The sequence below is a fragment of the Macadamia integrifolia genome, unplaced genomic scaffold (assembly GCF_013358625.1).
Source record: "Macadamia integrifolia cultivar HAES 741 unplaced genomic scaffold, SCU_Mint_v3 scaffold457, whole genome shotgun sequence".
In the NCBI taxonomy this organism is placed as follows: Eukaryota; Viridiplantae; Streptophyta; class Magnoliopsida; order Proteales; family Proteaceae; genus Macadamia; species Macadamia integrifolia.
Window position 1 is genome coordinate 152252 of NW_024870456.1, and position 25512 is coordinate 177763.

Consider the following 25512-nt stretch of genomic DNA (forward strand, 5'->3'; position numbering starts at 1 on the left):
CCCCATCAGTTCTGATTCCTTCTGTATCTATTAGGAGGTTTTCCTCCTCACTATTTGCTTAATGAAATTTTTTTCTTTTGTCCAAAAAGAAAAAAAGGTTTTCCATAGCCTTTTCGAACTCAAATTTCTTATCTAGGTCTTTTGCCAATAAGAGATTTAGTAGGATTGGAGGATAATAAGGTGATTGCTATTATATTTTTAATAAAAATATGGACTTGAATATTTAGACTAAAATATGTCATGATCAATTTATGATCCTTCAATTAGACTAAGAAAAAGTATTTCAGACCTTCCTAAACAATAGGGCATGAGTAAATAATAGTATTTTTTTTTTTCACAAAAATATTATAGTGTCAAACAATTTTGAATGAAGATTCTCTCTTTACCTGGGTGGCCGAAAACTTTCTCCTTCCCATAATAGTGAAAAATATATACTATTGAAACTTTAGGCATTGATGGAGGCATTCCCCTTCATATAACTAGATTCTTTTCCTCATTTAATTATACTCAAATGTGTTTAATATATGGTACCAATATGTACGAAAAATTATAATATAATAATTGGAGAAAAGAATCCTAAAGGCAATGTCGCTCTAGCACCCAGACATAGGGGGGCAAAATGACCATCCACCCTTCATGAAAAGCGAAAATCTTACCTTTGTTAATGCTGCCACGCGTGCTCTCATTAGCCCCCACGCTAGTGCAAGAGCCACATGCATTGTATTATAGGGAACTCTCTCCCATATTAATTATAAGAGATTGACTTTCATGTCTGGATGTGTAGCGTAGGCCAAGGCTTCCTTGTGTACACTAAAGATAGATATGTTATTTTATAAAAAGGAGAAGAGAGATAGACATAGGGAGTAAGGGAGGTACTAGCATACAAGCATACACAAACGTACGTACAAGCATACACAAAGGTACGATGACAGATGACAGATGACAGAGAGGGTTACCTATAATGCCCATCTTTCGAGAATCTCCCATGCTACACCAATGACTAGAGAGAGTGTAACAACCAAGAATAGGGCATCTTTATGATGTGGTTTCAAACATCAAAATCGGATTGGTTGAATTGGCAAATTCGGATGAGAAAGAGTGGTTTCAATGTGTATGGCATGGTATCAAATTGGGACTCTAATCGGTCAAGTCAATCAATTTGGATCAAAATTGGCCATAATCAATCATAATTCTAAAAATTTCCAAGTAATCAATTTTAGGGTCTTGGGAATTGATTTCTGCCCATTTTCATTTGGACATACATGTGAGGATCCAACACATGTTTCATTTAATTTTTTCCATTACAAGAGTGAAAAGGGATTTATATGGACGCAAAATGAACAGGTTTTGAACCCTCATACATACATCCAGATGAATGTAGGTGCAACAGATCCAAATTTTATAGACGCATCGCTCATCGCTCAACAAATGTCCTATTCATGAAAAGGGATCAAATGCTTATACGATCACATGGTCGTGTATCTCAACACCCAACACTTGTCCCTTTTACTTCTAAATACACCCCTCTTCACCCTTGTAAGCGCATAAGATGAGACAAGTGTTGAATGCTGATTTGTACGATCGTTGGAGCAGCGGATCCAATCTCCTTATTCATTATCATTTAAAATGCCAATTTTGATACAAAACGGCTGGTTCTAGCAATCCGATTCCGATTTTGATAACCATGGTGTTGAGCGTACGTGTGTGGAGAGTTGCCGTATAGAGAGATGCAGAGATTGGTGAAATTAGGTGAGAGAAGTCTGATGGGTGAGGATATGCCACGAGAGAGAGAGAGAGACTAATGGGTGAGGAGATGCCACGCTCATCTTCTTCAAGCTTGACACTTGACCGTCGACATGGCCGAGTCTGCAACTCGGCTAGCTCCACGAACGAGTCCTGAATCCGGATCGTCTCCCCGTAACCCCAACGACCCCCACCAGTCTTCAACTCTTGTCTCGCCATCGCCCACGAAAGCTTGTAGCCTTCTACTATTACTCTCTACAACTACTACTGCTACGTGAGAGGAGTTAGAGAGAGAAAAACCTCCAAAGTAGTACGAGACAAAAAAAAAATGTCAGAGGAAGGGGAGGAGAAGAGACCAATGGTGGAAATCAACAATCTCAAGTTCACATATCCCGGCATCGATGGCCATCCTCCACCTGGATCAACCCCTTTGATCGAAGGCTTCTCTCTGTCTCTCAATTCCGGCGAACGTTGCCTTCTCGTCGGTTCTAATGGAGCTGGTTCCATCTCTCTCCTTTGATCCCTCCTAATTTCAATTCTTCTTATCTCATATTCTTTCTAATTTTATGATCTGGTGTTTGCTGGTGATGCAGGAAAAACAACAATTCTGAGAATACTTGGAGGGAAACACATGGTGGAGCGTCACATGGTTCGTGTTCTCGGCAGATCTGCCTTCCACGATACCGCCTTGACGTCGTCCGGCGATCTCTGTTATCTCGGCGGAGAGGTTCTGGTCTTTTTGTTTTCTCTTTTATAAGTTCCTTCAATTAGGGAAAGGACCAAAAACAAAGAGGAAATATTATTATTTAATTAATTCTTACCGCTTGGAGATGTTTTTCTGCAGTGGAAGCGAGATGTTGCATTTGCTGGCTTTGAGGTTTCCATTCAAATGGATATTTCTGCTGAGAAAATGATATTTGGGGTTTCATGTGTCGATCCTCAAAGGAGAGCCGAACTCATTAAGGTACACCATCTCATCGTCTATATCTAAGGGATGATGTTCATTTTTTTTTGGGGGGGATGAGTTGATATTCATATTTGATCATTGTAAGTGGGTCTTTTTTCCTAGAATGTCTTATTCTGTTATAGATTTCTGAAATAGTGAAGTTGCGACCCTGTTTGTCATATTCATCTGTGTCCTAAGTCCTAACCTAGTGTTCTTATGCTTGTCTGGAAAAAAATAGCTCATAAATTAGTAAACAGTAAACTGTCCTGCATATTTGGTCAATTTAGAAGCAAATCAATGCACAAATATCTAATTGAGAAACACCACTTAGTTTTAATCTATTTTACCATTTTTAGGATCTATCCTACAAATCAATTTCATTTCTTTATTTCTGAATACAAAACTGAGAAAAATTTACATTTCAAGATAGGTGGTGGTAGCGATGGTGCCGCTATTTTCATCATGGTTCTAGACAAGGTTACCCTAATGCTTTTAAGGTTCAGTAAAATTAACTTCATATCCACGTGTCTGTATCTTTGTATCTTTCTAAAAATTCAGAGTTGCATCCCTTTTTCTGTTTCTGTTTCGGTTCCCTGCAAGAGTAGCTTATGAAGTGAATGTTCTGCATACCTCACTGATTTACTAGCTTCTTAATGGGAAACATATGATTTAAATATTAATTTGTTTAACTTATTGTGCATTTCTATGCTTATGAAGCGAATGCCTCTTGATGGGGTGGTTTAATGAGTTTAACGCATGATTATAATGTCCTATTGAGGTTGATGCTCGAGGCTTCCAATTTACTGTCCCTCCTGCTGGCATCCAACCTGAAGCACCTTGAACAGATCCCTGTAGAGGGCCACTATATTTTTTAACAGAAAAGTGTCTCTGAGCGGCTGGCATAGCCCACCCGTCTCCCCAAATTTTTTTAATTGATTTTCGGAGAACTTAGTTGACAAACAACCCTGTACATTATATGTTCCATGAAAAAAAAAAAAAAAACTTGTGCATTATATGTGAGTGCATGATGCAGAGTGATCTATAGAAGCCATCCTCGTGTTCTGATCTATTTCTCCAACTGGTACAAATGGAATGATAAAATATTATAATTGCCTCTTGAACTTTCATGGATATTAATTTGACATTGTTTTTGGGTAGTGTAGGTGTTAGATATTGACCTGTCATGGAGAATGCACAAATCATCTGATGGTCAGAGAAGACGAGTTCAAATTTGTATGGGTCTCCTCAAACCATTCAAGGTATTTTCTCTCATTGGCTTGCGCAACTTCTAGTATCGAAACTTATAATCTCATTTTTATCTTCTTAGTAAGGTATATGATGGCCACTTTGTCATGCTTCTTCTGTAGGTTCTTCTCCTTGATGAGATAACAGTTGACCTTGATGTGCTAGGAAGAGCTGACCTTTTGAAATTCCTCAGAAAGGAATGCGAAGAGCGAGGTGCTACAATTATATATGCAACCCATATATTCGATGGCCTTGAGGATTGGCCATCACATATTGTATGAATTCTTTTTAATTGGTGGTGCTCAGCTTGCAACTCCAGTATCCATACCTCCTATAATGAAATTGTTATTTCAGGTTTATGTTGCTCATGGGAAGTTACAATTAGCAATGCCAATGCAGAAGGTTAAGGAGATGAGCAGTTTGTCGCTTATGGTTAGTTATTCTCCTTTCTGAATATCATGAAAGCATCATTTCATGATATTCTAAGAAATGAAATGCATTTAATGTCACATCCTTTCAATGTATGGATGACTATGAATTTGCTTTCACTCTTCCCTTTGTGTATTTCTGTATAAATTCTTGGATAACACCTCCAATGGTATTTTTCTACTTGTCTTTCAAAAGCCATGACTCATTTTACTTCGAACTGATTTCCTTTTTTCATATTTTCCCTTGACCTTGTCTTTTGAATGCCTTTTATTTGTCAATGTGGTTTGGACTTGTAGAGAACCGTGGAGAGTTGGCTGAGGAAGGAGAGGGATGAAGAGAGAAAGAGAAGGAAAGAAAGGAAAGCGAGTGGTCTTTTGGAGTTTGAAAAGCAAGTAGAGGGAAGTCGAGTGATTGGGGACCCTGCTCGTAGTGGTGTTCGTGCAATGAATAATGGTTGGGCCGCAGGGAGGCTTCACTCTACTATAGCAGGTGAGGAGAATTTCTTCTACAGCTCAAACAGCATTCTGAGGCAGTAGTGGTTTTAGCACACAACAAATCCATCAGTAGACTGGTCTCAATGGAATTGTGCCTTTTAGTGTTTACATACTGCTATTGACGTTGAAAAACTATTGAATATTTTTTTTTGTTGAGGAGAATAATTTGCATCCACTGAGGGATTGTCACTTCTTAAGCCATGTAAGTGTTTTTTTTTTTTTTTTTTTTTGGGGGGGGTGTGTGGGGGTGGGGTGGGTGGGTGTGTGTGGTGGGTTATAATATGTAAGTTCCATTAATGGGGGTTTCTAGGTTCCTCAATTTGTATGATGGACCTAATGTTATTAAACAGTGGTTTGCGCTAATGTGCCACAGTAATCTCTTGGTTTAGATTCTGCCTTTGCCCAAGGAGTACATCTTTGCAGCATACCTCTCACTTCCTGCTTGGCATCAGTTCTATGCAACTTTTCACTTGGCTCAGGGGTGAATTGGTGGCTATAACCCACCACGAGCAATGAGCAGTGACAATCAATGATTTGTGCCTTGGAAGTTGTAACTTTCTCAATGGCAGGATTTGTCATGCTTCATTGATTTCAAAATGGAAGAATCTATGTAGTTGCTCATAGCAGCCACCCTAATTAGCTATCCTCTCATTTGTATAGGGTTACAAATTAGATAATTCCGTGAGCAGTGACCAAATATTTGTGCCTTGCAAGTTCCAACTCTCAATGCCAGGATTTGTCATGCTTCATATTGATTTCAATCAAAATGGAAGTATCTATCTAGGTGCTCATACTAGCCACCCTAATTATCTATTCTTTCATTTACATGGGCTTTCAAATTAGATAATTCAAGCAAATTCGAAGCTGAGTTCAAGATGTTCGAAATGTATGGCCTTATTGAGTCATCTTAGCAAGTTTCTTTACATTTCATTAGAGTTGGCTCTGTGTGTTTCACTATTCTTTAGAGTTGTTCATCCTTTTCTTTTCTTTAAAAACCTGTGCTTATTTACAAGGTCACAGAATCAGACTCCCCATTCTTTATGCTTTTCAGCAGAGAGACTTGGTTCATGGGTAATTCGATTGGATCTCCGCAAATATCAGAGAACAAGAGACCTTTGAAGAGGATATCAAGGGGAGAGCTAATTGCTTTGGCTCAATATTTAGGCCATTTTGCCAAGAATACTATGCTCCCTCAACATACTTACCTGGAGTAACTCTACCCTATGAGGCAGTGGAAGCCATTAGTAAAACCAGGTATTCAAACTCTTATGCACATTGCTTGAAGAAATCAGTTGGGAAAAGGCAAAAAGTTCGGTAGATTCAGCAAACCCAGCAAACCTTTCGTGCTGGTGAGTGCTTCAAACTCCACTGATGCTTTTTCTTCAATAACAAATGCAAGCCACACTTGGTGACTGGGAAATGGGAATTAAATCTAAGTACCAAGAAATAATAAGAGATTCACCAGTTCTGAAAGCCAAGTAAAACCCTTTCTCTGTGTGGGGGTCATTTTAGAGTAACATCTTTTTTTGCTTTAAATCTTTTCTGGTGCTTGTAAAACATTAGTTCAACTTTACTGGAAAACAATAAAGTTAGCTTCATCTTAACTTTCACTTCCAGCTGCAATGAAATTTTCTTTTCTTTTATCAAATTGTTTTGTGCTACTGGTGAACCAAAAACCAATGTATATACCATAAACTGAGTGATAGACAATGGGTAACATACTAACATATAACTTTAAACAGAACATATATGGGAAAAAAATCCAAGAAACCAAAATAATAATAGTAACATCTCTACTCCGATATTTCTGACTGCAGGCCCCAAAAATCACTGAAAATAACATCTCCTTTTCTATGCCTGCAATAACAAAAAATGCAAATCAGAAAGGAACAAAAACCCAAACCAATTCCACATTTAATTGAACATAGAGTTGCATACTATTGGAATCAAATGAAGCAATTTTCAATATGGACCAACCTTGTTGGCAATGTTATTGGACAGCCAGTCCAGTCCCTCATACAGCCCTTCACCAGAAGTGGCACATGTGCTCTGGATGTACCTGCAAGTGACATGAAGTGACCAGATAAATATCTTATGGTCTGGAATTAAGAAACCTCCAGGCCAGACTCTTCTTTTGGGACATGGGTTTTTTTGGGGGGGGGGGGAGAATGTAAAAAAAAATATTTCTACCGACAGTGATCAATGCTATGTAGTTGATTTTACCAGTGACGTTGGCGGAGCGAGTGAAGACCAAGCTTATCGGTGATCTCAGCAGCATTCATTGCATTAGGAAGATCTTGCTTGTTTGCAAACACAAGCAGCACAGCCTCCCTCAATTCATCCTGCCCACGACAAACAATCAAGGACAAATTAGGAATTATGACCGTGAAACAAAATATCTGCAACAAAGTAAACAATCAACAGGATGCTCAGCTTGGAATAAAAGACCCTTTTGAATCTTTCTGTTACCTCGTTCAACATTCTATGCAGTTCATCCCTAGCCTCAATAACTCGGTCCCGGTCATTGCTGTCAACCACAAAGATAAGACCTTGTGTGTTTTGGAAGTAGTGTCTCCATAATGGCCGGATCTACAATTTGTCCAAACAAAAGAATGAAATCAAAGATTTTTTAATGGCCATCCAAGTAAATAAAATAGGAAAAAGAGAACCTAGACAGATGGTCTAGGAGGGATTCCCAGACCATCAACTATTTAAGACATCGTCTCATGATAGATCACTTTGTCTTTTCAAGGGGGTATATTCTTCAAACAAATGTGAGTTATTAAAGCTTTCAAAACAATATTGAAGATTCAACTATCAAGGATAGGGCAACTTCGGAAGACTTATAGCTCATGGTAATGATAGTGGAAGGATCCCTAACCAGCACATTCCATCCATAAGCATGTTAGTTTCTTAAAAAAATAAAAATTATAAAATCCAAAAGCCTGTTATCTATACCTAGAAAGTTAAAATTTTTATAGAAGTAAATACACAAATACCAATATTGATCAAAACATGTAAGCCACGATGTATATAGTCTTTTCCTCATGAAACTGAAGAAAACACTGAAAAGACAAGGTGGCATCAGAAATCTAGCTTATGATTATGTTAAGTGCTGATGGAAATACATCAAATCGACACTAGACCGTCCATAAGCATGATAATTCTAAAAAAAAAAAATACATGCATTAAACTAGTAAACACATCACATATACAAGTAAATGCACATTTATAAGACATACATACTTTCTTTTCCTTTGTAAATAACAAATTTATTGATTGAAAGGGACATGATACAGGTGATCATGCCTTTTATCACCATATTTAAATATAACGTTTCCCACAACATGGATTGTCTTCCCACGTAAAACAGGGAGGAAGGACTGAAAGACAAAGGTGGCAGGGACTACATCTAGAATGTGTTATCATGCAGAAATATATACAGGCATAGTCAGCTGAGTAACATTTAAGAATTGTCCAGGATCAGTAACACCGTCTCTCCGTGCATTCTGAGATTTTAAAAAATTCTAAGGATAACTAGTTTCAAACATTTGTCTGCAGTAGCAGAGCATAAAAATAATTCCACTTCAATACTTGCTAAAAAAAATACAATCCTTCCTAAAAAAAACTTTGGACAATGCAATGGAAATTTTTTTAAGCCATTCTGAAATGGTCTTCAAAACATCATCTAGATGCTCTTGAGCATGAGCAGAGCAACCCATGCAGAAGTAAAGCAAAAACAACTGGTAGGCTAATTATCGTGCCAGCTAACTTCAAGGAAGAAGTTGCACAAACCTACATCACACTATATAATGATGCCACTACATACCTTGTCCTGACCACCCACATCCCAGACGGTGAAGCTAATGTTCTTATATTCCACAGTTTCAACATTAAACCCTGATACAAGAACAATTTAACAAGTTAAAAGAAGATAAGACAGACCATAGATGTCCTCAACAAAGTCAAGGAGTGATTATAGTTACACGACTAGTGTATAGATGCAACATAACATCTAAACATGACAGATCTGTGGTAAATAAGATGTGATTAATTAACCAGTAAGCTAACGACAATGGATCATGAACTTCTATTAGAAGAGGACAGCACTTCAATTTTTTTGTCTTTAACAAAGATTTAGAATCCAATCCTGAGGTCTAACTGTCTAACCAAGAAAAAAAGAATGGATCAAGTTGATCCAGCTCAATTAGGGCTTGAAAATAAACCAACACCTTGATAACAGAATTGTGAATGAATTTCACTCTCACAAACTCCCTTTAGATGAATCAATTTCTATATTGAAATTTAAGGTACGAAGAGAAAATACCTGGCAAGAATTCAGAAATGATAATAGATCTTTTTATTATGAATTAAACAGCCAACAACATAGGGCATACCAATTGTAGGAATGGTGGTGACAATCTCTCCCAGTTTGAGCTTGTACAAAATGGTGGTCTTACCAGCGGCATCAAGACCCACCATAAGAATACGCATCTCTTTCTTGGCAAACAGCCGACTGAAAAGCTTGGTGAAAGACAGCCCCATCTTCGTATCTGGTAGCAAAAAGAATCCCAACTCAGAAAGCCATGCATGTTCAAGATTCTGTGTGAAGTGCAATGCAATCAAGAAGGTAACATGCAAAGTACACCAATGAATGGTATCTACAATATGCATAAACAGAAGAGCCTTATAAAGGGTGTAACATACACAACTTTATGTGAGGTGGATGGGTACACAAAAGATGAAGATACCCTGGCACAGTTTACTACAACTGAACAACAGGGTAATGCATAGACTTTCAAACATTACCTTTGAAATCCATGAAGGAGAAGCTGTAATCTCATTTATAACAATGAAAAAATAAAATCTTAACCCAGGAGAAACCAAAAAGTAAAAAATTCAAGAAATAAATCATGAATCAATATAAAATTTCTCTAATGGAGGATCAGCCCTAAGCATAAACAATTCTTCGTGGAAAAGGGAAAAAATTTCAAGCAACTGATACATAATATTAACCTGAAACAAATAACACAAACAAGCCATAGCTTATCAAAAATGAAAAGTTTCATTTCAACGTCATCAGCATCATCATCTAAAAGCCAATATAGAACGGGAAATAAAGTAAACTCATAAAATCTTCCAAGGGCAAACACGATACAAAATCAGTGAAGGAATGATGGATTAGATCTCATTTTCTAAATTATACATTAAAAAGGTACGCATCCAACTCAAATATTTCAGATCAATCAAGATGTCCAGTCATTTAAGATTAACAAGTGAAGACAAACAGGTTAACAATATGAAATCTCAGTTACACGATCAAACAAAAGTCGCAATCCACATCAACCTTGGGAAGAAAAATCAGAAATTAAACTAGAATAATTCATTAAAAATATATATATATATATATATATATATAAATTTGAACCAACCCTCAAACGCATAAATCGAGCAAACAAGAAGCAGGTCCTCAGTAAAAATGTGGATCAGACATATCAAATTATAAAATTCAGTAACATAAACGCAAATCCAAAATACAAACCGAAGAAAGTAAAGTCCAACCTAAATTCCACAAATCGAAAAACCAAAGCAAACCACGATTCGAATTTCGAACTCAAATAGTAATTAGTAACAGCCAAATGGATTAGATAATTAAGCAGATCAGATCCAAACGTAAAGCACAGACCAAGGGATTCAAAAAACACCAAATGGGAGATAGAAATGATAGATCAGAGAGAAATATGAGAAGAGAAACAAAAATCTTACATGAAGGAGACGGCAGTTTTCGGCAATCCGAGATAACAGATCTCAAGGAGCTGTCCACCACAACTAGATTCCATCCAAATGGAAGATTCTATATATAGAAGATCCGAAGAGAACGGCGTTAACACGTCGCCAGTAATATTAACGCGTAATATATAAGCAGACGGAAACCGTTAATCCGCCAAATGAAAATTCATGATCTAGCATAGGGAAAAAAATCGTCTGCAATTCCGATCTCGTACAATTCTGTGCAATACCATCTTCAGATGGTGACACGTGTATTGATACCAATACAATGGTCCAGATCTGATTTAAATGTCTATTCACTGATTTAATGTTTTATTAGTTGTACCAGATCTGGACCATTGTATTGGTATCAATACACGTGTCACCGCCTGACAGTGGTATTGCATGGAATTGTACAAGATCGGAATTGCAGACGATTTCAACCCTCCAGCATAGGGGTGTCAATTTCAGGCCCACACCAGTAGGCTCATTCGAGCCTCACAAGCTTATGGTTCGATCTGGATTAGCTCGATTGATAAACCTGTTGGGTTTAAATCCAACATGTTTATAAATAGGTAGTATACAGTGAACGTCTGACTGACCCAACACAATTATGAGCCTAACCTAAACCGACTCCTTTAAGCTCGACGTAGCTCAACCCCTTTAAATCTTTAATACAACTTGAAATTCCCATTTTGCCACCAATAAAATTGAAGAGTTAAAGCAAAAGTCCAAGTGTCTTTAACAATAGAAAATTAAAATGTATAAATAAAATTTCTTTAATTATGATGGTGAATTAATGGTGGGTTTATAGAATATACTTGGGGTAGAACTATGATTTTAATGGAATAAGCTTGTCAACTTGAGTACTTCGATGATTGCATACAAGTTAAGAATGTCTATTTATAACCCATTTAGTACCCGTTTAGAGATAAATAGGTCTGTAGCCCGACTAAGGCTAGATTATGACAGTCAGATAATAGCTTGAGACTGATTAGCCTGATTATAAATCGTACCATATATGCCCGCCCCTAACTAAGCCCGTTTAACTAAACGGACGTTCACGGTGCAACCCTAAAATTTAACCAAACTCGACTAGGCCAGACAGAGACTGGCCCGTCTCGACTGGTCGACACCCCTAATCCAACCCTCCAGGCTCCAATCGAACCAGGTTGCTGGATCGATCAATCAAAATAGGGTTTGACTCACATGCTGGAAGGATTATTTGATGGACCAGTTTGGAATTTCGGTCCCGGTTGAGTAATTAGAATCAGACCACTGGTCAATGGGAGTGATCGATCAAATGTTTTGGGCTGTCAATGACTCATTGAGACAGTGGAGCTAGGGGTTCAAATCGGGATTTGCAGGATTGGTGGTGACCTATTTATAGGTTCCTACTTATTGAAGGCGGTAAGATTAAAATATTGTATATAGTTCCTACTTCTGAAACATGTGTTCTTTTTTAATATATAATAATTTAGTCCCAAATCCCAATGTATGTTGCTTCAAGGAGCTCCTTGTACGGTGGATATATTGTCTACATCATCATATATTTAAAACAAAAACTTTAAATCCATTGGAGATCATCATGTATCATTATAGAGGTCTAAAATTTTTTGAAGTTCAATAAATCCATTTCAATATACACGATCTCAACAATAGGGAAGGCCCCATAAACGGTAGATTATACATTTGAGATAAATCATTGAATTTAACATCAAATGCAAAGTTAAAAAAATTGGAATCAGATCAATCAAAGCGACCAAATTTCAGAGTCCAAGTTTTAGTTTTCTTCGATACGAGGCAAAGCCAATGCTAAAAGTGGTTTATCCAAGTTGGTTGAACTAATTTGCCTGAAAGAAGCATCTATAATACGATCCAATTGCCATCATGGTTGAAGCATAGATAGCAATCCAATTGACATCATGGTTGAAGCATAGATAGCAAAGTTGCTAAGAAGCCTACAATTAGAGATTAGGGATTCTAAAATAATGGACTTCTTAGCTTAGGGGAGGGGAAGTGTAGGAAGGGTTCCGGTGAACAATGGTTCTTAAGTTCTAATGCACCCTCTTATGGTCTTGGATTTTTTCAAGCTTTATCTTGCCATGGTGATTTTTTTTTTTTTTAATTAAAACTTGAAAAATGATTGAAGACCTTGGGGTATACTTGTCCAAAAAAATTTAGCTACAATATGAGACATCCCATATGAATGCTAGAAATATTTTTCTATATTCAAATTAAAGATGCTGCCACAAATTGTCTTATTGTGATAAAGCTAGGCAACCAAATTAAGTACCTGTAAACTTGAACCTCATTAAGACAACCAATGGTATTCATTAAAGATCATCAAATGTTTAACCAAACCTCCAATTGGATCTTTCTACATACAACACTAATTATCATTTTACTAAAACCCCATAAACCCTAAAAGAGGAATTACAAAAATCTTCCTTTTCTTGTTTCCCCCTTTTGAATTCCTCTTCTAGCATTTGAAAGCTGGGAACTTCTCTCTCAGTTACCCAGTCTTCATTTCTTCTCCCACATTAACCTTGACTTCAGTTCCATTTGAATACACAGGTAATTCCACATCTTCATTCTCTTTAGGTTCATCTCCTAATCTCAATTCATTGTCTCTGGTTATCTGATCCATCTCTTTCTCCTTCCCCCATAGAACAGCATAGAGTCCCACAATTATCAGTACAGATCCTAAAGCACTGAAACAACAAAGCTGTGAGTGCAAATTTCTATCATTCTTTCAAGATAGAAATGTCAAAAACCATAAGAAACTATACCTTCCAACATATAATTCCTGACTGAGTATTGCCCAACCTATAATGGCAACAATGACAAGCACTAGTGGATTGAACATGGAAACATAGAGAGGGCCTCTTTTATCTATACACCATGACGTGAGGCCTACACCAATTCCAGATCCCACAATTCCCTGAAGTTATGGTCAAGAAAAAGAAAATCTAAGGATGGAACTGATATGAGAGAATAAGAAAACAATTAGGAACATAGTTTCAGGTTATGTGTGAAGCTTACACAGTATAAAGCTGCAATGAGTCTAACATTGGATTTTAAAGACCATCCAGAGATATTGTGTTCTACGCATATCGCAACGACTCCACACTGAATGCTTGCCATCAAAGTCATTAAAGCTGTGATTGAGTAAGGAGCTGTGAATGTCTTGCTCATTTTAGCCTAAAAAGTTGTTGCAGAGGAGAAACCCAGAAGGATTAGGGGAGAACAAGCCATGGAAGATATATAGGAAACTAAGAAGATAGTTGAAATCATCCTTACTTGGATTATAAACCATAGTGACCAAGCAATGCAGCTTGCAACTATAAGCAAGGGCCCCAAGAACAAGTTGGATTCACTGCTGGAATCTCTGTTTTGCATATTCCCAACATAACTCCAATGGATGCTTGATTTCACCATGTGGATGAGACTACCTTTGTAAAATGACATTAACATGGCCCCACCAACACATAATATTGTTCCAACTACCTTAGCCTGCCCTGATCTTCTCTTGATCCCTACTGTCTCCAATCTGCAAAACCATTGTTTATCTAATAAAAATCATACTACAATGATTTAAAGAACTCAAACTATTAGAGAAGTAAAAAGAACAGAATACCCAAAAGGAATGGCTATGATGAAGGTGATTGCTGGTAACAAATTGTTCAATGCGCATACTATTATTGGTGTAGAATATTTGAGTCCAAGAAAATAAAGACACTGGTTCAAGGTCGCCCTGCAAACACAGAGTTATATGTAAAGTCCAATTCATAAGAATAGAGTTTGTGGTTGAGTGCAGTGGTGAATAGAGTTAAAACACTTGGAAATGGAACTCACCCAAATATGGAGCTTAGGAAAATCTGACAAAGAATTTGTAAGGTGATCCTTGGTCTGGTTTTCCTATGTAATAAACATATTACATCCAAAGGTAAGAGAGAGAGAAAGAATTGTGCATATGAATATATTTTATTTCTCAAGGAAATATTTGCAATTTTCTTGCAACCAAACACCAAAAAATAAAAAAAAGAAGACTTTTTCTGTAAATATGTTTCTTGATATATGAACAGGGATGCAGGGGCCTACCTAGCTTCTTTTTTTTTAGATAATAGGGGCCTACCTAGCTACCTACAAAATATGGAGTCCAGATCAGTTTTTTTGGTGTTTGTGAGCCAACTAAGACACATCTGGCATGATTTCTACAGAAAAGCACTTCTTTGGCCCATACAAAGTGATTGTCACAGTGAGTGACTTCGAATATAGTATCAATGGTCCCATGGAAGAAGGAGAAGTTATTCCTAGGATTAAAAATGAACATTTTTTTCTTGAAAACCACTCCAAAAGTGATAATAGATTAATAAATAACTCCACTCATGGCTCTCACAGAGCTTTTTTCCACAACAAAAATGTTTACTTCTCTCTCAAAACCTCTCACTTCTCTTCTCCTCATTAAATATATAGAGTTCTATTTTCTCTTCTCATTAAATATATCGTTTTGATCCCACTATTGGCTCCACTTGTAAGATGCCTTTCTCTTTCCAAGATACGTTTGTCTAATGATGATGAGAGTGTGGGGCTGCCCCATACATAAAGGGGTGAAATGACTGCCCTACCCCATGGAAGGCAAAATGACTACCCCGTTGATGCTTCCACATGTGCTTCCATTGGCCTGCCAAACATAGAACTCTTCCCCTAATAACAAATTAACTACTAATTCATGAGTTTTCCATGACCATCATTTAAGCAGGCTTGTTTGAGCACCAAAAAAGGTTGGGTTTTAGGAAGGCACATTGAGGTAAAAGAAATTTCCTGAGACTCCATCTGTTTACAGAGAAACAGAGTGATATTTCAGTCAAATCTATTTACAGAGACACCCTCACCTGAAAATGGTAGAGATCTAACAAGATTAATAAGGAGAGAATATATAAAATGGAAGCAGCAAAGACAAATGGAGTAAGTTAAACGTTTTTTTTTTGGTTAATTCATACCTTTCCAAGAAATAAGCAAATGGTGATAGAAAAACAACTGCGAAAATCTGTCGATAAGCAACAAGAACAAATGGGTTCATGCCAGTATCCAAGGCTGGCTTTGATGTCAAGGTCATTCCTGCATAACAAAACTGAGCCACTATCATGGCCAAACAGGGTAAATATAATAACTCTCTCCCCATTTTTTTCTTCTTCTTCTTCCCCTTCTCTTTGTTGGTCCTCTCAGTCAAAAGAGAGATAGAGAGAGGGAAGGGGCTCCTCCACTGCGCAATAGAGAGCCAAGGCTACTAAAGTTGGAAGTACAGATGGGACCAATGAATGCTTTATAGGCGATGCTTATGCAGGGAACCTGGTGTTTAATGTGAGAGCTGTTAGAGAGAGAGACTTACGTACAAGTAGAACAATTAAAGCGTGGTTGGAGTAACAGAAAGTTCCAAGCTTTCCGTATCGCTTTCCGAAGCATTTCCTCATGGAAAATGTGAAACCGTCAGGTTTCTTGCACCATCTGGGCTTCTGCATGAAGAAAACCCTTCCAAGTTCCGACACTCCATATCTCTCTCTTCTCTCTCTCTCTAAACTGCCCTTTCCTCCATTACCAGAAAAAAAAATGGCATTTTCTGCTGTTGTCATATGATCGATACTGGATATCCCAACAAACCCAACTCATCTTTTGCTCTGTTTTCTCAGAGAATGCGTCAGTAAACAGTTCTTTATAAGCAGCATTCATTATGTCTCCCTTCTCTCTCTCTAAACTGCACTTTCCTCCATTACCAGACGAAAAAAAATGGCATTTTCTGTTGTTGTCATATGATCGATACTGGATATCCCAACAAACCCAACTCATCATTTGCTCTGTTTTCTCCGAGAATGCGTCAGTATCATAGTAAGTTCGGGGATGGTAATAATTCGGAACGGATACGTACGGTAATTAAATGGACCATATAGTAATAATATGTTTTAAAAAATCTGGTGCAATAAAACACGTGCAGCAATGATACGGTACGTGTTTAATACGTGTTTAGTTCAGTTGTTTTGTAAAAATTCGGGACTAAAAGTGATTATTTGAAACTAAATTCTAATCTATCATGCTTTTATGGACACTAAAATCCAATCTGATTTTTCAATTTGAAATCATTTCCCATTCTTTTGAATTTTTACATTTAACATTAATTAAATTTAACCTCTAAAAAGGATATGATAGAAAGAACTAAGAGGAGAATTAAAACTCATCTCGTCTCATAACTTTTACATATTCTCTTCTTCTTCTTGGTACGAAAACAATATTCAAGAAGATGGAGAATGGAGAATAAGTGTTTGCAATCGTTCATCCCTAAGATACACTTGGATTTTCTTGAAATTTTCATGGAGGTACAATAAGACCGGTCACGAATCAATTTTAAGGCTCAAGAACCTCCTCCCTTCAACTCTTTTGATTTCTCAAATGCAGTATTGCAATAATAGATGGAGGAACACCTGTGTCATTTCCCTCTTTCTAATTCTTTACATTGTCCAGTTGCAACTATGTTTGAAAATAATTGTCGGTCCAATTCAAATAGCGATTGTAAGCTAAATTTCCTAAAAAGGTTTTCATTTCAGCCCCTTTTGGAGAATCCCGCCCTTGGCCATCTTTGTCAATGTGAGTCATCTCTTTTGAATCTTTCTTGTTTCTCGTTAAAAATTATTTGCAAATGCAATCACCCTCGATTGAATATTCAACTACAAATGGGAAGAGAAACGGAGAAGAGAAAGGGTTGATTGGGTTTTCAACAATCGATGGGAAGAGAAATGGAGAAGAGAATGAGAGCAGGGGGTATTGATGTCTTATCTATCGCCCTCGGTCGTTGGCCGCCAAGAACAAAGATGAAAGAGAAGGGGTCACTAGGGCAAGGGGGGTTATAGTTTTGACCGATTAGGGTTCCTGATAGCAGACAAGGGTCGGGAATCAGAATTTGGCCCATTTGGGTTAATCTCAATTTTTTTTTTTTTTTGAACCCAAAAGTTTTATTGAGTAACGTATTATACGAGTATTATTCGTATATAATATGGTTATCTTTAAAATCTGCGTATTAAATAGTTCTTTTGGATTGATACATCAAATTGCAAACTTTTAAATTAAATGTTCGGAAGCGCATATTATATGTATATAATATGCGTATTTTACTAACTATGGTCAGTATACAGTTCTTTATAGACAGCAACTGGAAAGCTCTCTTATCTTTCGGGGTACCCTTTTATAGCTTTGATTCACTTTATGATGATGATGATATCATCATCATCATGATCGAAGCCTCTGTACTTTGTAGTAGAAATGAATTAACTCCAGAGTCCAGACCAGATAGTATTGACGCAATTTTGATGTGGCCCAATTCGCTTACTTTGCTTTACATTATTGGTTTCATTGATTAAGGTGATCTGCAAATAGAAGTTTCCTGCAAGATCCTATTTTTGAAAGATCTACAGTGAGAACACAACTGGGTTTGGGGTCCACTCTCTGAGCTGCCCCTTATCGCTTATCACTTATTCTATATTTGTATGAAAAGTAATTAAAGGAGGGTGCACCATATAGATATAAAATGGAACTTCCTTAGCTAGCTTGACAATGACGAGAAGTGGAGGTGGTTGCTGATGAGTTTGGGTTTGGTCATTTAAAGCTTTGGCGAGACCGGCACGGAAGAACTACAGATATTACTCGTCTTTGCAATAAGAACTGATTCTATTTCCTCTTCACATGGGATTCTATTGTCCATGAATACTAGATCACGAGTTAGTCATGCATTAATTGTTCTAACTTGTGGTCAAGAACTTGAATAACTTTTGGGTTGTGAGATCTCATGTGAAAAGGGTAACTCCTCTTCTCACGAGCACCAAACAAAACCTACAAATAAACAATATAAACAGAGTGTTGTTCTATCATAATGTTATTGCACGTTTGGTTTCAATTCTGATTTTCAATTTTAGCCAAGAAGTAAATACAATGTTTGTAATGTGCTGTTTTGTCTTTTAACGTATCATTGTTGGCTTTCAATTGTAATGGACATGTTAGTGACATCATGTGAGCCTTGATTGTATGGGGTTTTGTTATTCTTATTGGATTTATAATTTCTTCTTCGCCCTTCTTTTAATGATGATGATGATGTTTAACTCTATTCTTAAGGCTAATTCTTAAAAATATGTCAGAATTGAGAATTGGACTCCAATTCTAATGCGCCCTGACTTGATAATTAAAAAATAGAATTTGATCCAAATGTGCCTTTGAGATGCTGTCTTCCCTTTCCCATTCCCCATTATAAATAAATAATAATTTTCAAAATTTAGGAAAATCAGTTAGATTAGTATGTGTCAATTTAGGCTGGAGATTTTTCCTCTAATGACCCAACCAAGGGTTAGGATAGTATTGGTGTTAAACCAATACCAACCATGAAGTAATCACGTCATGTAAACCCTAGATGAGAAGCAATAACAACAATCTAAGGACAGTTTCCTCTAATGTGGGTATTGAAGGAAAAGTATTGTTACTCATCTTTATTATATGAAGTTGATAATTCCTCCCCCCCCAATTGTTCATAATTATTATCTTAGGCACCTGCATCCATCGATGAAGGAACTCCTCCTTTGCCATGGGTGAAAGGAAGTTGCCTCCAAGATTTGATAGCTTTTAAATTACATAAACTTCCAATTGGACAAAAAATTGGAAATATATGTCTATCATATCCAGTATAGTCCTCTTTGAATTTGTTTAGGTCACACAAGGATCGCAAAACGTGAACAATAGCTCCATTTTATGTTAAATTCACAAAATCTAAAAAAACGTGTACTCCCATCTCAATTACTAGTCATGGCAGAATGTGGAGCAAATTCTGGTCGGATGAAAAATCCTACTCCTAGTGCACCTCTCATTAGTTTCGACACTAATGCAGGGGTTACGCAACCTAGCAACAATCTCCATCCCATTCTTTGTGTATAATTTTATAGAAAAGGGAAAGGTTTTTGAGTGTTGGGGTAGGGTATGTTAGTACATTGGTATATATCTCTCTCTCTCTCTCCTCTTTATAATAAATTACCTTGTTGCTCTCCTATGTATGATACCGTTTTTTCAAACTCCATTGGTATGCTCACTTATCCCTCTTTATTCAAGAACACTCTCCTTCTATACACGATATAAGGGAGAAAAAAAGGGTAACCAACTTTGTAGGTGCATGCTAACGCGGAGACCAATGGGAGAGAGCACGAAAGCATCTTCAATGCATGGTGAAGCGGGGGTAGCACAGTCTTTCAGTGCCTTCTTGTGTCTAGGCATTGGGGAAACACAAGTGTGTAAAATTCTTCCTCCCATGATATAATATGTATATCATATATATTTGTGATATGCATGTACTAGCAACATGCATTATATGGTTGGTATATATAATGTGGTCAGATCTCAATCGCACCAAATGTGACCTCACTTTTACAATTTTTTTTTTGGGTGAGGGATGTGGATCCTAGACTAGATGAGGAACATGAGATCGTGGCCTCAGTTGCTCTATACCAAAATCTTATTGATTGGGAGTATGGGGGATCCTTGATTACATAGTCCAGGTTTGCAAGTGGGGATCAAAGCCGCTATGTTGGCCAAATCCATGAACATGTTAGATTGCCTTTTTTTATGAGACATTTCATTTTACAAAATTTACACAGTGACTTTGATCCCCAAATTGGAAATCAGGACTGCACCTCTCCTCCTATTATTTTATATCAAATTAGTACAAGAGTAATGAGTAGGGTTTGGGCACACCACCACACTTGCAAGCGAGTGGGTTGGATCGTTGGATGGAAGGGGAAAGGGGTTTTTTCCGTGGGAGTGGAGGAAAGATAGACTCATGTTGGGCAGCCTGATGGCATGATCGCAAGAGTAATTTAGGCATTTTCAAACATAAGAAGAGAAAGAGAGATGGAAATGAGGCAATAAGAAAAAAGAGTTAAGATAGGGAGGTTTGAGTAAATATAGGAATATGAGGGAGTTATAGTAATTGCTCCTTTGAAATAAAAGTAATTTACAGCACCACCCCTTAGAGAATGTCACAATTGAATAAACACCCTATGTATAATACCAAATTACACTGGCACCATCGGTCGTCAGTCGTTGTTATGGAATATACCTCAAATGTTGATATCAGCTGGTATATTTTTTTTATAAATACCAAAATACCCTTCTAAAGACTAAAGTACCTAATTACCCTCCACTTAACCCCATAACCCTAAATAAAAAAAAAGACCTTCATACCAAAATCAAAATTGTGCTCTTCATCTCAAAGTCTTTACTCTCCATGAAGAGCAGTGGCGATGGGCAATGACGGGCTGTGAAGAGCATTGACGGGTGGCAACGAAAGTCTGCGCCACATCTCCTTATGCGCAGGGAACCCTCCTCGAATTCCATGGTGAAGGTGAGTGGAGGTTAGGGGTAATAAAGGACTTGGGTAAAGAAAGAATTAGTCATGTGTTTTAGTCAAAAGGGTATAACCGTTATTTCAACTTTTCACTTAATAGTGACAGACAACAAAGGGTGTGAGCGTAATTTGATATTCTGCAGGGGGTATCTGTCTAATTGTGACATTCTTTAGGGATGGCATTGTAAATTATCCTTAAAATAATTGCATGAAAATGATTGGGAATGATGGGAGAGTTTCATTGGGCCAGTTATTGGACAGTCCAGATTGATGGCCATGGGTCCCGCATGAAAGTATTAAAATCCCACTCGTAAGTTTCAGTTTAGAAAGCCTGGCTTTACGACGCAGACGAGTAGACGACTATCTCTCAGAACCTACTGAGAGGCAGTTGTTTGCTTTCTATATTTCAAGTTCGAGGCTTCGATCGCTGTGAATCGTCTTCTTTGGTTTTTCCCTAGGTGGCCTTAATTGCAGAGGTCAGGGAAGAGAGCGTTTTAGGGTTTATCACTGTCTTGCACTTAGCGTAAAGACCTCGGAAATAGCTGAACGAAGATCTCTGCAACAACCCTAAAAAATCTGGTTTTAACGAGTAAGAGACGTCTGACATTCATTTCCTCTTCCCTCTTCTGTTTTTTCACGTGGTTCCGGATACCGGAGCTCACGTAGTTATTGTTCTTTAGTGTTTTCTGTATGCTTGTTATGTTTTCAATCGAGGGATTATATGTTTCAAGCCGGTTATGTTGAACTGTTGGCTTGTTTTAGACGGTTTATGGATTATAGTTGAGAGCTTGATTTATAGGTTGTGTTAATGGCTTGTTTGTGAAGTTTAATGAATTTAGGCTAATTATTATTCTTGCACTGCCTTTTTGTTTCTACTGATTCTGAATTCATTGCGTTTGCTGGAAAAACGCTGGCTGTGGCTGACATAGGAATTTGAAGTTTGGGCTAGAGATCGAATTCTTCTGTCTAGTGGGTTGAACCTCGGTGTTGTGCGGGTTTAGAACAACTGTGCATGGCTACTGCCGAGCCAGCTTCAGCTTCTTTGGGCCCTCGATATGCACCTGATGATCCAACTCTTCCAATGCCCTGGAAAGGGTTGATTGATGGAAGTACTGGCCTTTCATACTACTGGAATCCTGAAACTAATATCACTCAGTATGAAAAACCTGCTACATTACCATTACAATTCCCATCCGGCCCAATTCCCGCAGCTTCTGTGCCACAGCTAGCTCCAATACCAATGTCCCAGACAATGCAGGGCCAGAAACTGACTCAAGCCACACAACAGCAGGGGCAACAGATGCTCCAAGTTAAGGAACAGACTGGACAATTACTGCCAGCGCAGCCGGTCCAACAATTCATCCAGACTCAACAGCAGGGTCCTCAAATGGCACAAGCTGTACAAGAAACGCCACAATTGATGCAAACTGAGCAACATCAATGTCAGCTTATGCAACAGCAGTGTAGGCAGCAGATGTTACAGATGCCCTATCAGCAGTTGCCTCCACAGATGCTGCAGCAAATGCCTCAACAGCTGAGTCAGGAGACACCGCAAAATCAAGGGCAGCAATTTTCACACCAGCAGCTACAGAAAATACAGTATCAACAAAGTTCACTTTCACCAGGACTTCAAATTTCACAACCACGGGCACAACAGATTGCACATCAACATGGACCACAGATTCTACAGCAGCAGGCACAGCCAATCCCACATCGACGGATGCAGCCATTCTCTCATCATCAAGGGCAGAGAATGGGGTTTCCTCTTAAAGAGGAAACTGAATTTCAACGAGGGAATCAATTTGCATTTTTTCCATCGCAGGTCCAGAACCTGCCTACTGGATATTCTGTTCAGGGTCCACATATGGGAATTCAGTCAGCTCATGCCCAACAATTTGGTAATTCTTCTGGCAGTACACAAACTACATCTTCTTTGGTTCAGAGTCAGCATGCTGTAACTGATCATATGCACTGGCAACAAGTGGGGCAACAAATGGGTGGTTCCGTGGAGAATCAAGTGGGGCCAATAATGATGCATAGACAACAATCTGTTGGAACTCCTTATGGACTGAAAATGGGGTGTGAAAATCCTCATGAATCTGGTGGATCTCGTTACGGATTGAGAACGGGGTATGAAGATTCTCATAGAAGATCTGGCAATGATGTTTACATTAATGCCAATAAGGAAGGGTCAGTGATGTTTCCTCAGCAACCAAAACTTGCTGCCATCCCCATGGAGCAGAATCAGCAGGTATGCACATCTGATTCTTTTTATTTTTTCCCTGTGTCATTTAGAGCTGGTTTGTGGTGATGGAGGACTAAAGTAAAATTTATATTTGTTGAGAGTGTAACAGTCTTCTAATTAACAATCTAATTAAATCGTTTACCTCCATAAGTGCAATTATTTATGTAGTGTTTTGCAAGTGTGAGTGATCTACTGATGCATACAAGGAAGGAGATAAGACAGAGATAAAGATAAAACTTTAGTGATAGTTGGCCATACTGACGAAGCCATGGCGTCTTGGCTTTATGGCGATTTAAGTTTTGGAAGGGATGAATGAAGATAGACTTGGATAATATTGGTTCCTATAATTTCTCAACTTGAGAAGGAGACATGACTTCTTCCATAAAGCCGAGACGCTATGTTTTTTTCGGTAGCTAATACCAATTGATGCGTACAAGGCTGCGGGTGGAGAGAAAATAGGAAAAAAATATAGAAAAGAGATGAGGGAGGAGATAAAGATAAAATAGGAGGAATAGTTGGCCTTATCGACGAAGCCATGGCATCTCAATTTTATGGGAGAAGCCGTGCCTCCTTCGCAGGTAGAGAAATTATAGGAACCAATATTATCCAAATCTATCTTCATTCATCCCTTCCAACACTTAAATAATAGCGTACAGTTAGTTTCCATAACTACCCACTCATTCCCCTACAATTTCTCACTTCATTCGACTACCACTCACTAATTAACTCCATTAATAACAACGCACCTGATACTACATAATAACTAACTCAATTAATAATTAAACAATAAACATAATAACATGCACATCAATAGGTATCAGAGCATAGGTATTCCACTACCACCAAATTCTGCTTTCATCCAGTATTCGCAGAAGATTGGGGATGCTCAAGGTGTGCAAGAAAAACTCCCTATGTTCAGGATAAGAATGGTATACTCCACCTGACACAAGTAGTTATGATCAACGGTCATCCAACAAACTTGAGGACAAGTCCGATTTTCAAGAGGGGAGAATTTGTTATAGTGAGTGGTAATCAAATGAAATGGAGAAATTGTAGGGGAATGAGTGGCTAGTTATGGCAACTATTTGGATATTGAAGACAGACTTGGATAATATTGGTTCCTATAATTTCTCTACTTGAGAAGGAGGCATGACGTCCTCCATAAAGCCGAGACACCATGACTTTGTGAAGCCCAAAATATCAAGCCAAACTGTCGAGGCATGGTGAGTAAACAGAGCTTAGTTCAGATTCTGTTTTATTGTTAATATCTGAAAATGTATAGTTGTAACCTGTAGAAAGAATAACAGTAAGAAGTGGGAGAATAAAGGTTGGAATAGGGGTCGATCATACCTGAATCAATAGAGAGATCAGAAGAGAGGGGAACAGTAGCATTTGCACATCAACAGCTCTTGGCAGTGAACAACAAAAGAAAAACTTCGTATAATTTAGAGTTTAATTCAAAACCCAACTCCATGACTGTTAAAACAGCATAAATATGATAAATATCAAATGACAAAATAGCCCCTCCCCCCCAACCCCCTCCCAAAAAAAAAAAAAAAACCCTTTATACCCCACGGAAACCTAGATTTGGACCTAGTTCTTCTTGGCATGGATTTCCAGGCTAGGTCATGCTGGTCCAGCCATGAACGTGCAACTGCATAGTACCTGCATGGACCTAAGGTGTACTATGTTTTAGAAATGACCTTGGTTAATGATGCAGATACGGCTGCCCTTTCTTGGTTGGACCAGCATGATCGGCTTTGGAAGCCAAGAGCCAAGAAGAACCGGTCCAGCCCAGGGTTTTGGTCCAACAAGGGTTGGAAATAAAATTAGTAGTTTACCCAGTATTTTATTTCATGCTTTTAGTTTCCAAACTTGAACGTAGGAGTAGGATTTATTTCCTTGCTTTGGTTTCCTTTTATAGTGGTTTCCTAATTTAGGCTAGTTTCCATTTCAGTTAAGTTTCTAATTTCATGTTCCTATTTTTCTATATATTGGTTGTAATCGACTGAAGATAGGGAGAGCAATTTGATTATTGAATGAATGTGTGAGTGTGATCTCCTTTTCCCCATCTCTACTCTGATTTCCCCTCCCTTCCCTAAGAGTTCTCCATCAACTTGGTATCAGAGCCGAAGGATCCTCCTTCGTTCTCTTCCTTTTTCCCATTCTCTGCTTTCGGCTCTACCGTGACAGAGAACAGCCAAAGAAA

The 25512-nt window shown here is 38.0% G+C and overlaps 4 protein-coding genes across 8 annotated transcripts in view; 2 read left to right on the top strand and 2 right to left on the bottom strand.

Moving 5' to 3' along the window:
- The first annotated feature begins 1712 nt into the window (after window positions 1–1712).
- On the top strand, window positions 1713–4989 carry LOC122068770 (ABC transporter I family member 20). The gene is made up of 7 exons (XM_042632654.1): window positions 1713–2243; window positions 2337–2470; window positions 2588–2707; window positions 3853–3948; window positions 4057–4209; window positions 4289–4366; window positions 4660–4989. Exons 1-7 carry the CDS (start codon window positions 2072–2074, stop codon window positions 4897–4899), a joined length of 993 nt encoding a protein of 330 aa, XP_042488588.1. The 5' UTR covers window positions 1713–2071; the 3' UTR covers window positions 4900–4989.
- A 1533-nt stretch (window positions 4990–6522) lies between these two features.
- On the bottom strand, window positions 6523–10771 carry LOC122068771 (ADP-ribosylation factor 2-like). Of its 4 annotated transcripts, XM_042632659.1 has the most exons (7): window positions 10624–10771; window positions 9255–9410; window positions 8687–8757; window positions 7327–7446; window positions 7081–7199; window positions 6835–6916; window positions 6523–6714 (listed from the first exon to the last, which is right to left on the bottom strand). In XM_042632659.1, exons 2-7 carry the CDS (start codon window positions 9400–9402, stop codon window positions 6709–6711), a joined length of 546 nt encoding a protein of 181 aa, XP_042488593.1. In that variant the 5' UTR covers window positions 9403–9410; window positions 10624–10771; the 3' UTR covers window positions 6523–6708. The 4 variants fall into 4 exon arrangements, with proteins under 4 accessions (XP_042488593.1, XP_042488590.1, XP_042488592.1 ...); XM_042632656.1 differs by lacking the exon at window positions 6523–6714 and having other exon boundaries at window positions 6805–6916; XM_042632658.1 differs by lacking the exons at window positions 6523–6714; window positions 10624–10771 and adding an exon at window positions 10544–10596 and having other exon boundaries at window positions 6805–6916.
- A 2169-nt stretch (window positions 10772–12940) lies between these two features.
- LOC122068768 (WAT1-related protein At1g09380-like) lies at window positions 12941–15931 on the bottom strand. Its single transcript, XM_042632652.1, has 7 exons — window positions 15633–15931; window positions 14485–14547; window positions 14267–14383; window positions 13930–14179; window positions 13672–13830; window positions 13419–13570; window positions 12941–13340 (listed from the first exon to the last, which is right to left on the bottom strand). Exons 1-7 carry the CDS (start codon window positions 15812–15814, stop codon window positions 13142–13144), a joined length of 1122 nt encoding a protein of 373 aa, XP_042488586.1. The 5' UTR covers window positions 15815–15931; the 3' UTR covers window positions 12941–13141.
- Window positions 15932–21367: 5436 nt separating this feature from the next.
- LOC122068772 (ATP-dependent RNA helicase-like protein DB10) overlaps window positions 21368–25512 on the top strand; it is a 17526-nt gene continuing 13381 nt past the window's right edge. The window contains exons 1-3 of one of the 2 annotated variants that reach the window (XM_042632661.1): window positions 21368–21647; window positions 21988–23137; window positions 23189–23309. In XM_042632661.1, coding sequence (XP_042488595.1) covers window positions 22071–23137; window positions 23189–23309 — 1188 coding nt within the window. In that variant the 5' untranslated portion in view covers window positions 21368–21647; window positions 21988–22070. Of the gene's footprint in view, window positions 21648–21987; window positions 23310–25512 lie in introns of both variants that reach the window. The other variant, XM_042632660.1, reaches the window with a different exon arrangement.

Coding starts and splice junctions, on each gene's coding strand:
- LOC122068768 (XM_042632652.1), bottom strand. CDS start 15,814: ATGGGGAGAGAGTTATTATATTTACCCTGTTTGGCCATGATAGTGGCT. Junction 14,384..14,484: donor TTCCTAAGCTCCATATTTGG/GTGAGTTCCATT, acceptor CTGTGTTTGCAG/GGCGACCTTGAACCAGTGTC. Junction 14,180..14,266: donor ATCATAGCCATTCCTTTTGG/GTATTCTGTTCT, acceptor ATGGTTTTGCAG/ATTGGAGACAGTAGGGATCA.
- LOC122068771 (XM_042632656.1), bottom strand. CDS start 9,402: ATGGGGCTGTCTTTCACCAAGCTTTTCAGTCGGCTGTTTGCCAAGAAA. Junction 8,758..9,254: donor CACCACCATTCCTACAATTG/GTATGCCCTATG, acceptor TTCTTGTATCAG/GGTTTAATGTTGAAACTGTG. Junction 7,200..7,326: donor TGCATAGAATGTTGAACGAG/GTAACAGAAAGA, acceptor TGTCGTGGGCAG/GATGAATTGAGGGAGGCTGT.
- LOC122068770 (XM_042632654.1), top strand. CDS start 2,072: ATGTCAGAGGAAGGGGAGGAGAAGAGACCAATGGTGGAAATCAACAAT. Junction 2,244..2,336: donor CGTCGGTTCTAATGGAGCTG/GTTCCATCTCTC, acceptor CTGGTGATGCAG/GAAAAACAACAATTCTGAGA. Junction 3,949..4,056: donor GTCTCCTCAAACCATTCAAG/GTATTTTCTCTC, acceptor CTTCTTCTGTAG/GTTCTTCTCCTTGATGAGAT.